Source organism: Tympanuchus pallidicinctus, unplaced genomic scaffold (assembly GCF_026119805.1).
Source record: "Tympanuchus pallidicinctus isolate F22 unplaced genomic scaffold, pur_lepc_1.0 scaffold27, whole genome shotgun sequence".
NCBI lineage: Eukaryota > Metazoa > Chordata > Aves > Galliformes > Phasianidae > Tympanuchus > Tympanuchus pallidicinctus.
The window spans coordinates 8415031-8433085 of record NW_026294744.1 but is presented as its reverse complement, the minus strand read 5'-3'; the positions used below and the strand labels follow the sequence as shown (position 1 = coordinate 8433085).

General features: G+C 38.0%; 1 protein-coding gene across 12 annotated transcripts in view; it reads left to right on the top strand.

Annotated features, from left to right (window-relative positions):
* Positions 1–18055, top strand: part of SOX5 (SRY-box transcription factor 5) — a 637700-nt gene that overhangs the window by 587250 nt on the left and 32395 nt on the right. For all 12 annotated transcript variants that reach the window (XM_052690772.1, XM_052690776.1, XM_052690774.1 and 9 more), the window contains one exon: positions 13485–13662. In XM_052690772.1, the coding sequence (XP_052546732.1) occupies positions 13485–13662 (178 nt within the window). The remainder of the gene's footprint in view (positions 1–13484; positions 13663–18055) is intronic.

The window sequence follows — 18055 nt, the reverse complement described above, 5'->3', positions numbered from 1 at the left end:
AGTCATAGCTCCTGGAGTTGTATGAATAAAAAGCTTCAGGCTATCATGGGTGAAACTTAATCTATCTCAGAGGCTTCAAGAGTACCAAATAAAACATTATCTTTGAGTTATTATTTGAATCAAGTGGTATTCGTTTGCAGTCCAAAGTCATAGAAGACCTTCATGCTGGCAATTCTACTGACTCATAATTATTTCTCAGCAAAATTACACTTTCTACCATAGTATCTCCTGGTAAAAATGCTTCAGTAGTATCCAGAGAGAACATCTGAGAACATCCAAGGAACATTAGAGGCAGGCAAACTGAGGCAGCAAATACTGTGGTTTTTGAGGTAATTTGGTATAAGCTAATATATGAAACAGTTAAAATATTTTGATCTCAATCATATGTTTTTATTCACTAATGATGCCAAATGAAAAATTCAAATGTGTACTTTTAGTACTAATGAATGAGTTTAGTTTCTGTTCATTTCATTTCAGTTGCTACATTTTTCCCTGCTGCTTTCAAAGGAAAGATAGGCTAATGCCATGACTGGCATATGTGCAAAAAATAAATTATTAAGAAAAAAAGTCCTTGATAAAAGGTTGCTCAATGTCTTGACATGCTGAGTATATGAGAGAAAGACCTTGTCACTTAGGAGACCGCTGCAGAGAAGGCTTTCCAATTTCCAATCATGATGCTACAGAAAGAATATACCTTGGAGTGTCTCATTAAGTGATTAGTGCTTCTTAAACTTTTTTGAGTGGATGTGCCAGCACCTGCTAGTACATTTAAAATAAGAGGCCATTTCTAAGAGCTAAGTGTGTGTGGAGATGTAACACATGGATTTGTATGGGCTTTCAACTGACATGCTAGGCAGTGACATGTCACGTCATGAATCAGCCACATCGTGTTACAGGATTTCAGGCTAACAGAACACAACAGGAGTTATGCAGTGACAAACACAACTCAATGTGACATATCCACAGGAAAACTGGCACAAAAAGCTTCTTAAAGTTGAGTTTCAGGGGTACATTTATTCCTCCAAAATGCTCCAGAGAAAACTGTGAGGCACTGTAGCAGAAAAGGGAGGCATACAGTGACAGAATTACTGAGGTCGTTTTAATTCAGTGTCCAATTAGGAAGAAAACATACATATATGTAACTATTCTGGAGAGTATTTTTTAATGTAAGATCCTTGTGATTTTTCTTTCTTTCCAAAGGTAGCTCTCTAAGGGCTGCAGTCATTCCAGGTCAGTGATTATTTTTATCCTGAACCATGCTAAGAGCTGTGCAGACTTTAGGTTACCACTGTAAGTTAATATATTTTGAGTTTTGCTCTTGGTTGCCTCAGTTTTGAGCCCTTCTGGTCTGAACTCCGTTGTTTTTTACTGCTTTGCTTGTGGGTCGAAACAAATCCTTTTGTGCCTGTTTCTAATAGCCTGAGTCTTCTTTGAAATAACCTTCCCCTTTCTGGATACTCTTATCTTATTCTAATGTCTGCTGAAAATAGAGCCAGCAATTAAAACTCTGGGATGAATTAATTCATCTCTGTTTGCTTTTTTATTGATTATAAATGTATAGATAGCCTGTGCTTTCGATGTTCTCTGTAAAAGGCATGGCCTAATTTGGGGTCAGGGAAATGCAACACATACATTTGGCTGAGAAGTGCATGTCAAGTAGCATTTCATTTGCGATATCAGAAGCTAAAATGGTGTCACATGACTGTTTGACCACTACATTTTACATCTGGATTTACTGTTCTTAATTTCACAGCCTTGGTAATAAGAATTTGAGTTCTTCCAGTGAACTTCAACTCATAAGCAGGATGATGTGGTGTTGTAATACCCAGGAGAATCACCAATGTACCAAACAAGTAAAGTTTATTGGGGCTGGCTTGTGAAAAAAGATGACAACCACAACATTTTGGCTAGACTAAGTGAGAAAATTGCACAGACATTCAGAGGCCTATGGACCAGAACAAACTGAACAGATACTTTTTCTTCTGTGTTCATTGCAAAATGAGCAAAATGTTCAAAGAGTGCCAGAAACCTGGTTTCATTTGTGAAGTCTCACAATATTTAGACCCTGGCTGGAGATGCAAAGTACCTCTCTCTGGGGGATCCTGTGATGTCTTTTAACATGTGGGTAAGCACTGGAGGCTTCTCCTGACATGAGAGGTTTAGAGCATACTCCTCCACTATCCCATTGTATCTTCATGCAGTTGATGCAGGACCTTTGATGGCTTCAGTCCATCATTAAACCTGGAGAAGACTGGCTGCTGCTCTCAAGATAGAGATTAAGGCTGCCCAACATGCACGTGTGCATGCTGATCTTGTGTACACTCACACAAGAGTACACACTCACCAAATTTTGAGGCTAAAAATAATAATCCCTAAGTTGAAAAACTTTAAAGGCTATACAGGCATCACATCTAGAATTTCAAAGAGATGCAGGATGTCTTGCTGCAGCTTCTTCTGCACTATTGTTCTTCACCACCAAGAGATTACAGTCTAGAGCTGGGAAGGATTCTTGTGATAGTATCATTTGGGACTCACTTTGTAAATTGTTCTGGTCTCAAACAGAAGAAAATAAGGCTATATAAGTATATGTTGTTACTAATGAAGCAATGAAATTATACTATGTTATTGTTTTGTCTTGAACATAATTAACTGGTGATACACACGTTGACTCAGTGCTCTTAGGATCGGTGCCCAGAATAAATCAGAAAACATAGCAGCTTTAGTACTGGAGAAAAAAGAGCAGGGGGAAGGTCTTTTTTTTCCCTCCCGTTCTTCCCTCTGGATAAGATATAAAAACTGCCCAGAGCTGGCCCTGCTCAGAAATAGTGAATCAGCCTCTTGGAATTTTTTTTTTTTTTAAGATGTCAGCTTCCCTCTCATACACTTCTGTGAAGACAAAGAATGTCTTAACGTCTGTATTGAAGTTATCATTAAAATAAGAAGAGATCTGTAGACATCAGCTATAAATCATCTAGAAATAGCTTGTGGGTAACCTTTGACACAATTGAACCTACTTGAAATGAGCTAGGGCTGGATTCATTGCCTTTAGTGAAGCCAGTAGGTGGACTAAAGGTCTCCTCTCTCCCTCTCTCTTTCCATATCTTACAGTGTTAGCTTCTGGGAGGTGAATGTGTTCTGGCTGAGTGATGGAAATGCATGTGGATGTGTTCTTAAATAGACATTTGTTTTATGTCTGAAAAGAATAGGCCAGTCTTAACAGTGTGATGCTGGGGCTATTTGAAAGGTATTTTTTAAGGCAGTTGTCTTCTTTCAGCATCACAAGAACTATTTTAACCAATTGTTTAGGCTTGAGGAACAGCATGGAATATCTATTGTGTAGAGATGCATGCAAGTTCTACAGAATTAACAGGAAAATGGTTGATAAAAATCTGCCTAATTTTACATAATAGATTTTTGGCATTCTTGTGATCTGACTTCAAATCCATGCTGAGCTTCTACAGTGTAACAGAAATACTAGTTTGCAGTTGTTAATTTTAATTTATAAGATGCTAGGTTTTAAAAGGAGCTGAAAGTGTTCAGCATCTCATGGGGACAAACTATGAGTCTTACTAATGAATCCAGCAATTAGTGGTTCATTGTGCCTGCCAGCAATTTGGCCCTGATATCGGTCCTGATGGTGATTTCATTTTTGCTGGTGTGAATCAGGAATAGGATCTGAAGTCTGTTCACCAAGGGGGGCTCAGTACTTCTTCAGCACTGTTATGCTTGTAATCTGCATTCAGTACTGACAGCAGCTAACAAACAACAAAAAAAAGAACATATAATATATTTCACTTTTAATTATGATTATTTAGGCTGATTAATACATTTGTTCGATTTACCGTATAATATCAGTAGTACTCATTACATTCAAAGAGTTTGAAGTAGTGGTGTCCCTATGCAGTTAGATAAACATATATGATGTATGTCAGTGCTGCTTAGAAGAAACCCTTTTCATAGGCAAAGATACATTTTATCCAATTGTAAAAGTAGAGAATTGAAACAAAATAGGTGGCCCTTTACTTTTTGTAGCCATTTGCATGAGTGCAAACCAATATCGTTCGTATTTGGTAATACTCTCCAGTAATTTTACAAAGATGTCAGTGACTGTGCAAAAGAAGATTAGATAATGAGAAAGTTTGTTGGAAAACCACAAATTGAAGTGCAGTCTCTTTCGGTTCCTGTGCTTGACACAAATGAAGATGTGACTGTGTCATAAGAAAAGGAATGACCTTTGCCAAGGTACTCTCAAGTAGTTAAGCCCCACGTATGCAATTATGGGTAGGGTATAAATATTAAGCAAAAAAAAACCCTTATTTTTCTGTAAGGGTAGTACTGAATGATGGAGAACGTATTTGTTTTGAACATTCTATACAGTATGTCAAACTCTGTCCCGTTTCTGGAACTGCTGATTAGATTTCTTACCACTAAAAGGAGGTGAAATGAAAAAATATCGAGCAACATGGAGTTGTAAAATCATTTTGATTTTAGCGATCTGGGATGTTGTTAATAACATGCAAACATTAAAGATGGATGAGTTTTATGTTGATAGTTTCCCTTTGAAAAACTATTAGTTTGAAAAACAAATCGTCAGGCAGGTCATATCCATACTTACAAAACATATTTTGACACTTTTCATACAGTTGTATTTATCTATAAATAAGAACAGTGCATCTTATCTTTGCACTACTTATTTGTAGTGCTGCATACATTCCTGCCTCTTGGCGAGGACTAGAAACCTACGCTATGTGAGATACCCAAAGTCAGAGAAAGCACAGGTGGTTTTTGTAAAGATTTTCTTGTACCACTGTCAGCTGTCCAAGCTGTTTGAAATCTCTTTTCTTTTAAGCTTTTTTACACGTTTCTTCTAAAGTTTTCAGCAGCTGGGTTGTTTTTGTTTGTTTGTTTGTTTTGTTTTGTCTTTTTTCCCCCTGAATCTTACAATCCATGCAGCATTTTTGCTTCTCTTGCCTGACCACAGCAGGAAGAGGGGGCTGTTGCTAATTTGTTTTGATATGGTACGCTTTGGTCTGTATTCTTTTTGAAATTAATTCCTTTTGCAGGTGTGGGGTTAGAGGTGGTGGTGTGCTCCCAGCGAAGGTGTCATCCACCACAGAGAGGAGGTGGGAGGCTTTGATCAGTGTGGCTTTTGTTTTCTTGTTGTTCATTTAAAATGTACCAGTTTGTAATGCTGTTTGGCTTTGCAGGTCCTTGTTTTATTTCCTTCCAAGTCCTTCCCTGTCCTTTTAGGTTTTGTTGTTTTCATTGCTGTTCATTCTGCTTAACATTTACTGGGGATTATTTACTGAAAGGTGATGACTCCAAATTCAATTTCAGCAGCAAACAAAATCCAGTCTAATGTCTATCTCCGTATTTTAAACAGCTTTTTATGAGAAAGGGAGGGCATTATTAAAGACAACACATGTTGAGGCTTCTGGGTTTTATAGGGAATTCTGTAGCAAGGACTTTAAAAAATAAAAATCAAACCAAAGACCAAGCTGCAAGGCATCATGCCTTGCATGGACCACTTCAGTTTCTACCCAGCACGAGTCCACAAATACAGGCCACAGATCAAATTATCTGACAGCTATCTACTTCATTTGAAGCACATGGACGTTTTGGGGAGATTCGATACAGTATCCAAACAAAACAGGCAAACAAAAAATGTGGAACACCAAACGTTGGTCAGAATGGGAGCGGCAGTAGCTCTGTTCTTATGACTCAGCTATTTGCTCGCTATGTGAGATTAGGTAAATTACTTTGCCACTTTGTGCCTTATTCTTCCCATTTGTAAAATAAGGCAGAAACTGTCAAGGTAATTATGAGCTTTAATTAAATACTTTTCCTTTCAAGCACTGGAGCAGTGATTTTTTTTTTTTTTTTCTCTTGACTACTTACCATGTATTTCAAGGGGGCAGTTTGAAAGAATCACTAGTGACAACCTTTCTCTTGTCCATCACAGCTTCTTGATCCTCTCTAGTGGTTTTTGCCTCTGGTGAAGTAATGTACATGGTTTAAAGTATGAAAAATTGGTTGTTAGCTTCCCCTATAGATTTGTTCTATTTGCATCATTCCCTGTTGGCCTGTGCCTGAGTCACCCTTTCTGCTCAGAGGCTGACTTGAGCTGTCTTAGAATGCTTCATTAATAGCATTATGCCAAATAAATAGTTGCATCAGTGATGCAAGAAATACAGCTGAACAATATTTATTAGAAGCAAAAAGCTAGAAAAACTCAAATATGGTCATAAGTATGGACCAATAGAATTCCAAATGGCTTTTCTATGTATTGACTCCTCTGTCTTTACTATGGGGACCCTTCTCATTTCAAGGCAAACATGGCAGGATTTGCTCAAAATGAGCTTTGCTGAAGGGTTTTGTTTGTTTATTTTGCAAATGAAGCTACTGAGTTAAATTTCCACTCACTCAGAGATGCAGAAAAAGAAGGAGGTGCAAGCAAGTGCTGAAAGCCCTTTGTTCCTGCAGTTTTGTTTTGTGCTGTACTAAAAATCCACACACTGGGTCTTGAGCAACATTCACTTCAGCTTGTTTTGGTCCAGCTGAAGAACAAGTGCCTGAACAGCAGAATAATGATAATAGGAGTAAGTCAATTAATTTTGTATGGATTAAAATGCAAGTCTAAATTTTGTTTCTGATTTGGGATAAGCAACCATAAGTCAGGTTTCTCGTAGAGATCAGTGTAAGTGAAAACTCACGATCAAGAGCAAAAATAGCCCAGAAATCTTGTACAAACCACTTTTCTCCAACACATTGTACTATTTGTCTATGGAGATTACAGGGAAACTTCACAAGGATGGTGGGCGTTTTGGCAATCCAAAACCAGCCAGAAGCTGCAAGTATGGTCTGGAGGATGCATCTCTGAGGATTTTAGAAACTAAATGAATGAGTTTTGAGTAAACACACACAAGTCTGCTCATTTTGCTGAATTGTGTGCCCTGATGCATTCTGTTGGCCAAACAGCCTGTCTTGAACCCAAGGAGCCCCCAGAGGACTAGGCCTCATTGCAGCACTTGCCTTTCCTGAAGTTTTTAGAGTTGCTATTACAGTTCTGTGCATGCAGTCCTGTCTGTCCAGGTAGTACATAATATTCTGATTGTGTTTGGGTGTAGAATTTGAGGAGGATTTAGATAGCTCCCTCCACAGACCTGGGTTTTAGGCTGCTCTACAGCTACAACAGCCTGTACTTTTCCATGCCTGAGCTAGCTGGAGGACTTAAGTGGTCCTAGGCTTGCTGGCATTTGGCCTTCAGTTATTTCTGCATCTGTATTCTGTGTGTCAGAGATAATGATACTACAAAGTAATTGCTGTGCATTCAAAGTTGTGGGGAGGAGATGGATTTATGTAGCTCTTACAGACTTCCATCTGTAGAGCCAGGTCATTTTGCATGTTCCTCTTTTGTTTCTCCAGAGTCTGTTTGTGGATCCTACATACAGTTTCTGGGAACAGTGGTGCCAAATACAAAGAGAAAACCACCCAACATTTCTCATTTGACTGTGACAACACGTGGACTGGACAAAATTGAATCTTGGGGTTTCCAGGGCAGCAAATTAGTCCGTGTAGCTACAGACTTCACTCCTGGCAGTGAACTTCCAGTAAAGAAAAAATGAAAAGGGAAGAAGTTAAGGATCTTTCTGAAAGGACCAAGTCCCCAGACAGTATCCTCATTGGTGTTACAGAAAACAATCCCATGTGTCCCTTGTACTATAAAACAGAAGAGACGAAGTTTGTGTTCCCAAACTTCTTTGGCCCATGAGCAGCAGTGAAGACTGTGCATGAATACTCTAATGCACAAATCTGTATTTGGGAGTAATTTATTTCTTGAGTAGTCTCCTAAAAGGAGCAGCTGAGAGAACAAAAACAGTTTCTCATAAATGTAAAGCAGCTCAGCTCCTTCATTTGGTTTGAGTCCTATGAGTATTATTCCAGCCATATCATTAAAGAATGGAAGCACCTAAGTGTGGCTGGGTAACTCTTGCTAAGACCAGGAATTGCCCAACTTTTGAGAGCATCACATTTGGGGAAAGATACTCAGCAAAGCAATATCATAAAAAATCTGCTCTGTGTAAAGAAAATCAGGCTGAGATGTTTTTGTCACTGTTATGGAACAAAAGATCTGTACATTTTGGAGGACCATAAAGGAGGGAGACAGTTCTTTCTAATATTTGCCTTCAGTCTTATCTTTGGTGTCTTTTCCTTTTTGAAAAGTCTGGTTGTGCCTTCTACATTTTGTGCTAAAACTCATGGGTAAGAGATACTATAAGATAAAGTGAATTGTCTGAACCTGAAGAATAATTCTGTTGTGTTTATCATGATGTAATGACTGAGATGCCTGTTTATTTGCTTGCATCTCTTTCTTTCTGGGTAGTTACAGAAATTTCCACCTTTGCAGGAAGGGACACATTATTCTTAATCAAAACTTGAGAATGTGGCAGGAGGAGGTGCAGCTGCAGATGAGCATTATCTAATTCACCCATCCTGTCATGTGAACATCCCTGCTTAATTTAATACAATTATTTCATCAGTGAGGATAATATCAGCAGCATGGCTCATTTATACAACACGTTTCACAACTGCCGTTACCTCTTGGCTTCTTATCATCACTACTGATAATTTCACCATGAGTGGCTTCAGAGGAAGGGGGGGGACGTGAAGAAAGATGCCAGTATCTTTGTGTGAGTGTGTGGACAACTGTAGTCTAGAAGGGACAGAAATGGATTTTATTTGCTTATATGCTGTTACACTTCTGTTTCTGACACGTGTTGGTTAGAGGTTTCTATGGATGAGCAAGAGACGGAATGGATAAACCACTGGTGAGCTGCCTACTTCATTGTGCAACAACAGCATCATTGTCTTCTGCCCCAGCCACGCCAGTGAGTGCTCTGTATTTTGTATTTCTATTGAAATGAACATCTCCAAGAAACAGAAGCAAGGATGGGGAATGAGGCTTTGGTTTTGATGAGACAACAGACATTTCTTTTAGAACCCCCCACTCCAGCTCGTTATTTATAACTCATTTGGCCGTATTTTGTACCATCAAGGTCATTTAAATAGGTCATCAAAGTCATTTAAGATGTGGTAAACGTATTCCCTGAAGTCAGGAAAGCCTCTTTAATAGAGCATGCTAGGTTGTGCTTATGCCGGGTCATTTAAGCACATCTGTATTGACAGTCAGATGATACACAGAATATTTTGTAATTTTGTAATAAACTGACAACCTGGGCCTTCAGTGTGTGCCACAGTGAGATACAGCACTTGGATTTAAATTACACTACAGTAATTTAGTAACAGTATTTTTAATAGTGTTCTAATCATTAAAGTATGTGAAAAGAAGTGAGATTATAAAATTAAGTGAATCATCTGAGTTCTTCCTCCCAACACACCTTTTCATTCTCCGAGACTGCTTTATTCATCTGGGCTATTGGCCTTCTGTTCAATTCTTGATGTTAAAATAGTGCAATTTTTAATAAATGATTTAGAGACATTCTCAAAATCAGATTTCAGCCCCTCTTAGTGTTCAGATATACATTGATTTTTTATCTTAGGAAGTGGTAAATAAAGACAGCTTAACTGAAACATTAAAAAAGACACCAATTCAGCCAACTACTTGTAACACTGATGCAGACTCAGCTTACCAGCAGTATTTCTGCTTAAACCTCACTTGTTAAACACTGTGGGGATTTCTCATGTCTAATGCTTAAATATGAAGGCTTAAAGTTACACAAATCCAGGCAACGAAATTCAGTTTCTGAATATTTGTGTATCTTCAAATTTTAATGTAGATGAAGAGTTTTTCTTTCCTCTTGTATCTGGAATAAAAATCTATATCAAATCAAGGATCTGATGTTCCCTGAGCTTTGAATTTTTGGTTGAAGACAGCCTTTCAGTCCTGGAAAGCAAACCACCAGCTTGTTCTAAACTTTCAACTATCCTGACACTGCTGTGATACAGGGGACGAGAATCTCTTACCAGCAGTTTCTTCCTGGTGTGGGTTCTTCATATTACCAGCCCTCCATCATGTGTTTTTGCTTATGCTTTATTCTCTACATTTATTTTGTGTGTGTATGTGTTTTGTTTTGCTTGACAAATACACTACTTTAAAGAAATTATTTCATTATCTTTAATTGAGGTCATGTTCTACTTTCATCATATCTGTGTTTATATTATTACAAGACTTTCAATGTTCTCTGCTCTAAGTGTTAATCATTTTGGCTGATACATAAACAGATTTTTTTGACTTTGTCTAACTCTTTAAACAGTGCCGTCTTAAAAATCCTCATCAGTGGCATGGAAGAAAAAGGCGGGGATCAATCAATGCCAAGCTTTCTTTAATAAAAACTAAGTGCAGGAGGTAGTTCTAGGTTCTGTGATGTCTCTGCGTAATATGGAATCTCCTGACTCTTTTAAAGATACTGTCTACCTAAAGTGAAGTGAAAATAAGTGCCACACTTATTTTTCAGTGTTGTTGTTACTCTTTCTTGCCCTAGCTGTCTTTGTGCTAGAACTATGCACAGCCTTGACGCAACTGAGAGTGATGCCTGCTAATTTGTAATGACAGAATGCTAACTGGAAGATTTTGTAGTCAAACACTCATTTCTTCTCTGGATTATGCAGCTGCAAATCAGAAATGAAGACGATGCAGTTCTTGGTTTAAACTGGAAAAGCAGAGAATAGGAGCTCATCCAGAGAATTCTGAATTTATGTCTGCAGACAGGATAAAGAGTAAAATGCCTCACTGAGTACCAAAGCAAAGATCCTAACAGTTATCTTCTTCACATTTAACACAATAGTGTATTATTACCTGTATCTCCCAGATATTTTTCAGTCTCCTAAGGAATAAACTGCTTCACTGTGGTAGAGTCTTAAATTATGATCAGCTCAAGATGCAACATAGGATTTCTAAGCTCTCTGACTAAATTTTTAATACATTTGAATTCCAGTGAGGATTTCAGAATGTTCTTTAAAATAATAGAAGTAAAATTATTATGAAGACCAAACGGTGAAGTAATATCATTTTGTAAATACATATAAATATCAGAAACTTGTTTCTTTTTTCTCTCATATGAGAAGCAAGCTTCTGTGATCTCTGATTAATTTACCATTAGCCTGAACACACAGTGAAAGTGAATGAAGGGGCAATTTGGAATGACATTTATCAGCTCTGGAACTGTCGGCTTCTATTATTTCCACGAGGCCTTATACTTCTTGGCTCCAGAGAAGCTGTGCTGACTTGAATGAAGAAGAGCATTCTTACTACCAAGAATAGTTACAGCACAGAGACAGCTTCATCACTGGGTGCCTGTGGTGGAGAAAATGCTTCCCCCATTTCTAACTAGCAAGACTTTGTCTTCACACCAGGGTGTAAGAGTGGAACAGAAGAACTGAGGAAGGAGAGTGGGAATGAGACAAGGGAAGGAAATAAACTTTATAGGAACAGGATAGCCCAGGGATTTAGTAAAGGATGAGTCTGAAAAAAATGTTTTAGTGCAAGGATGCAGATGAGAATCCAAGCTGACTTGTTAGTGAGAGCCCTTGCCATCCATGACTTTGTTGGAACCGAAGTGCTGCTCTCAGCCAGATTTTCTGTGGCCAGAGAGTATGCTGCAGCTTTTACTACCATATCTGAAACTAATCAGCCCCTTTTGTTGACACTTGCAGTAGAGGTTGGGAATTGAGTATACATGGAAAATAGCGCCTCTTGAATTGACCTAGAACAAGTCTGTGGGCAGGTTTTCATTGCTTCTAATACTGTCTTCTAAACCTATGACTTTGCTCTTCAGGTCACTGTTTTGTTGGTTCACTGGTTAGCTTGAACTTAGGCTTGTGTCCAACTGTCTCATTTCTGGCTTTGTTGTTGCACTGTTGTGGGATTTTTTAAATTTAAATCAATGGAACAGCAGAGCAAGTCTACTTTGATTTAACGTATGTTAATCTATTTTATTCTAATACACATGAACTTGTACTTCTGTAAGGGAATGATTACCATCTTAGAGTGTAAAATATTGACTGATCTAGGCAACATTTTAAATCCAGTGGCGGAAGATTAACAGAAATAGTCAAACATAACAAAAGCGTCTAGCTCAGAACTTGCTTCTTTAAGATAACTGAAAAGTTGTATCACAGTACTTGGCAAAATGGTCTTGTGTTTGGAGTCATACATCTACATCATGTGTGTACATCTACTTGCATGTGTGGCAGCTAAGTATGAAATTCCTACTTTACTGCGGCATACCACCTTCTGTAGAAAAGATTCAGTTCTATATGACAATAGTTAGATACCTTAGCAGCAGCAGTAAAACCCTCATACCTTATGAGCCTAATTCTAGTCAGCGTTGAATTGCTGTAACTCAGGAATAATTCTTTTAACAGGAAATGTACTTAGAACATAAGGAGATAAGAATCAACTTATCCAGTGCCTGGAGCTGAAAGTGTGTTGTAGCACTTCTTTAGCTAAGGGGTGGTTTTCCTAGGTCACGTGGGCAGAGGAAAGCTAGACTAATACATGATGGTTGGATGTAATACTACATACATTATTTCTGGCTAGTTAAAGACACTTAAAATCATTTCTAAAGCATCTCCTTTTCTGAAAAAGCTATTTATCTCTTGCCTGTTGTTTTTTTCCCTTCCTATTACATATTATGGTCAAATAAAAACATATACCTTTGGATTTTAACATGTTTTGCAGCAGTGTCTGTTACTACGTGTTATCAAGCTAGGTTTAGGAATAATTCCAATTATCCTGCAAAAAATGTCACCTAAAATTTCTATTTTTGCATTGTAATGATTAATGAAATCTTGAAGCCCAGCTAAGAAAATAGGAGAAAATCTAGGGGCTTAAACAAAACTGTCCAGGTTATTATTTCAAATCTTGTTGGAAGAAATGGCAGGATCTTCTTGCTCTCTTGTTGTAGTGAAAAAAAAGTGTATGTTTCCTGTGATATTTTTGTACCTGAAATTCTAAGCCTAGGAAGTTCAGAGGAGCGCATATGTTGGAAAACAAAAAACAAAAAAATAACACCAAAGCCACCAAAATAACAACAACAAAGTCTAATAAGTCGAACAGATTTGCCTAGTTTGGATTGTAGTGGTTGAATTTTAAGTGAGAATTCTCTTCATCCACGTCAAATTTACAACAAAATAATAATAAAGTCTAACTGTAAAAATACTCTTTGTCTTCACTGTGGAAGCATATGTCTTGTTAATGTGAATAATTTCTTCAGGGACAATTCCTACGTGAAAAGTGCAAATGGAGAGTGTTCTCTGATTATATCATGCTCATTTTCCAGTCCATCAGTCATTTCAGTTCCGAGCAGGAATGACAAGGTGGTATCACATTTGATCTTAATACATATCATACAACCTTACCGGTTTCGGGGTTTATATGAGCTGAAAAAAACCTGTTTTTGCTTAGATGGTGGTTGCCAACAGCAGTTTATTGATAACGTTCTTTTATTTTCTGCTTATCGTAGGATGAAGTGGCCCAGCCTCTGAACCTTTCAGCCAAACCCAAGACATCTGATGGCAAGTCTCCCACGTCACCCACCTCTCCTCATATGCCAACTCTGAGAATAAACAGTGGGGCCAGTTCACTAAAATCCTCTGTGCCAGCAACATTAGCTAGTCCTTCGGCCAGAGCTAACACAATAGGTAAGATCACTTTCACTCCTCATAACAGTTAATAGGTGCTATTCAAAACTGGGCATTTATCAGACAGTGGTGTATGAGATGTCAGAGACACTGCATGTATTGCATGTATTGATGTCAATAAACAAACTGTCATGGACTTACTATTTCAGAAAGAGTATGTTAACTTTTACAGACTCATAGAACAAAGGCCTGTGTTATTTCAGATACTGCTTTATCAATAACAGTCAATAAATGCTGTTTGTTTAACTGCATGCACTAAAAATAGACACCTGTCTAATGGCAGGCATTGAAGATACAAGGTGTTCTACTTTGTCAGCTAAAAAAAAAAGCAGATGATGAATCACTGTTTTTTAAAAAATCCCTTTAAGTTAAAAATCTACATATGCAAATATGTATTTGCAAAAAATCACATTTAGTGTTTAGTTCACTAAAAAGCTGTATAGAGTATTATCTTAGTCTCAGTAGCAACGCAATTGCTAGGTTCATTCAAAAAAACACAAGGTTGGTGTTGTATCTTTAGAACAGTCTTAACTGACTGCTTTTAACATTGTGGCAGAAAATAATGTAAATTTTTCCTCCTGTCAAAATTAGCTCTTTGCCTAAGGACCATCTAGATAAGAATGGTCTCATTGGTGATGTAAATTTACAAGTCCAGTGTGTCAGAGGGACTTCTCTTTGTGTGTGTGTGAGTAATATATGTAAGCACCTTATTCTTCGGCCTTCTAAGGAAAACATTGTATTCCAAGAAGTGATTTAATGTAACATGAACTAAGATCCCAGTGTATAAATCAAGTTGTGTTTAGGCAGTTGAGGAAGATTGTTGTAGCTTAATTCATAGAGATGTGAAACATCTCTGGTTGACCATTTTCAGAGATGGCACAGAGAACAAAAGGAAACACAGGCCAGACCAATCAGAAGCAAATCCTGTGATATCTCAGCACTGTGTAGTGAAATCATTTTGCATCTCAGTGGGTTTCTCCCAAGATCCCTGTAGCTGTATTCTACCTCAGCAGATACCAGGAAGACACATACTTACATCCAATGTTCAAAACATATCTAGCTCCCACTGTATTATCCTTCCGCTCTGCATACACAATTAGTGCTGATGTTGATGAGGGTTACAAATATCAGACAGTAAATATGGTTCTATGTTCTATAGAAAAGAAGACAACTTTATTTAGTATGACAAGTTACAATTGTGTAAATATTTCATAAGTATCCCACTGTTAATTATTAACGCATATATTATTCTTATTAGCCTTTTACTGTTTAATGTTGTTAGTTAATAATGTATTTCATCTTTAATTTGGTTGACCCTACTAATCTCCATGTACAGTGCCCCAAATTTCAGTTTTTTCACTTTCGATTTTTTGTCCTAGGTAGAGTGATACGTTATCATGCATCTAACCTGCCTCTCAGTGGCAGGACATCCCTTGTTCTCTCTTTTCCAATCTTTTTTCCGTACACACCTGATATTTTTCGTAGATTTGAGACCCCTGCAATTTACTTCTTTTAACAAAATACGGATTTTGAAATGCTGTACCTATAATGAGTGATAATGTAATTGGATAAAAGCTGTGAGGATGAATGGAGCTTTAAAGGTCATTCTTGTAAGAAGAATTAATGTGTTATACCATTAATAAACCATGGAAAACTGTGGAGCAAAAGATAACATACTTAAGTTATTGTTAATGACATAGAGTTCACTGCTGTATATCTCCTAGCTACAAATATAGAAAGTGACTTTTTGAGGTTGCTGAGCAGTATAACTTTGCATACTGTATATATAAGATAAGCAGTCTTTAACTGTGGTGCAGGAGCTGGACAGCACAGCCTACAACTAACACAGATCTATCATGGGGAATTACAAGAGGAAAGAGCTTGTGAACATTTTACAGGTCATTTCATGCTGACTGCTAGGCTAGGTACAACCAAAGGTATAAAGCTCATTACCATATTGAAATCATTTGGTGACATTAGAAAAAGCATACACAACATTTCAGGTCTCCCTCCACTAGGAGCCTCCACCAAAAAAAAAAACAAAAAACAAACAACCAGAAAAAACAACCAAACAAAACTTGATAACATTTTAACAAAGGAACTAAGAGAGACTAGTATACTTTTTTATCTTGCGAGATAGGTTTTTCCTGGGAAGGTCTTCTGGAAGCATGCAGTCATTTGCCAGAGAGTTACTTCCTCCATTTGAATGATCAGGGCTGTCAATGAAAGAAACAAGCTGTTTGATGTAGATGTGCATGGCTCACCTTGCTGAGATGTAGCTGAGCTGCCACCTTTCACTGCACCAGCAGTGCACAGGCTGCATCTTGGGCACATAAACTTACAGCTTCCTGTGGCTACACTTGAGCATACAGCTACATAATCCTTTTCTAGAGCTCTCCTTATAGTGTATAAATTATGTTACAGACTGAGCAGTCACAAATGTCATGGCTTCATGTATGACTTTAAATCCAAGCATTTCTTTTTGGGAATAGGCATATGTCCGTGTACTAAAAACAGAAACAACTTCTCTCTGCCCTTTGCCTTTATCTTCAACATCTCTATGTTAGTTTGGCAATCCTTGCAACTAAATGCATTTTACGTAATGCAGTTCCCCTCTCTGTCAATAATTCACCACCTACCCTAAACAACAATAATTTACATTCAACTCGCTTCTATATTAATCATTTCCCTGCACACCAGCATCTTGGCAGCTACTGAAAAACATAAGGAGTGCTTGCTTTTATTCACTGTCATGTGCCAAACTGTCTCAAAGATAGCAGTATTCAGGAAAAGCCAAATAGTCTGGAGGAGGGCATGAATTCCAGTTCCTAGGCAAATTCAGCATTTAGATTGAAAGTATTATACCTAGCCCAATCAGGAGCACAAGCAGAAGCAGTACTACTGTTTGTTTGTTTGTTTGCTTCCTTTCTAATTTATTCTGACTACACGCAAGCTTCATCAGTAACAGATGCAAAGAGGGGAAGAAACCAAGCAAATTCTTAAAATGGAGGTGAAAAAAAAATCAACCAGTAGTGCTGTGTTGGTGCAGGCTGCATGCTTTCTTACGCTGGGAAAGGTGGAATTGCTGGAATTCTTTTGGCTTGGAATTGCTGACCAGGAACAGCTGATAAAAGCAGTGTGGATTGAGTTATTTCATATAAAACCCTCAAGATTTGGGATAGTTAGCCAATGCTACCTGTTAGTACAATTAGCAACAGTCAAACTGCACAGAAACTTTTTTTCCAGTTCTTGCCCAGAAGACCAGTCCCATTGTGTCTGTAATCTAAAACACCAACAATCAAACCCAAAACCAAAATGAAATCCTCCTAGCAGTGCAGCACTGAACTAATCTGACATCAGCTTCTTCCCCTGAAATGTTATAAGCAGCAAGACAATGTCCTACGTTTTTTGGCAACCAGTGGATCAGATAGAAGAGTCTAGCAATACAACAAGGATGTGTAATCTGACATGATTAGACAAGGCTCTTTAGGAACAGAACATTCATAATTGAGACAAAGAAAGAGTATTAATAACACTTTCCTAACACGGCAGTTAGCCATTTTATATTTCCTTTCTTTAATCTTAGTGTTTTTCAACAAATCATGGGATTTAATAGCGTGTTTTGGCAGATTAGAGGATTTATGGCCCAGATGTTTTTTGTTCTAAAAATGGATTAGGGTGTAAAGTTTGCTGGAATCCATGGAACATGTTGAGGCAAGCCGGTCATTTTGTGTGTGATTAGTGCCTGCCTTCTGTCTCACAGTCCCTCCATCTGTCACAATTCACCAATGGATCTGGTTAGATTTAGCCTCATGTCACAAACAGAAGTCCCTTTTCTGGGCAATTTCATATTACAGATTCATTTTATGCCATTTTTATGCCCTAGTTAAAAGACAGAAAAAAGTGTGTGTGCGTATGCGTATATATGGAGAGGGGGAGGGAGATGGCTAGATATTAGCCTCTCCTTTAATGCTGGAAAAATAGACTGGAGCTTGGAGTCTCCCATCAGTATTCTATCCTGCAAATCACATGCAGATCATAACAAGTATAATCTACAGTACGCCAAAGAAAAAAAAAATGACAAAGTGTCACATTTAAAATGAAATAGTATTAGCTGTGCCGGTGATGCCTGTAACATTTTAAAAGGAAATAATTCCACGACTACGAAGGCTAAGCCCCAGGCTGCGAATTTGCAGCAAAACAGTGGACATTTGACCTGCTATTAGGGGCATGAATGGGAGTGGGCATGCAGGCCCGTGTGGCTGTGGATTCTTGTGCAGTGCTGAATGACAGGTGGTGGTAGGGAGCAGGCAGGGGATGAGGCTTCTCTTCCCAGCCATTATGTGTGTCATATCTATAGCAAACCACCGCCACCTGTGGTTTATTTTAATGT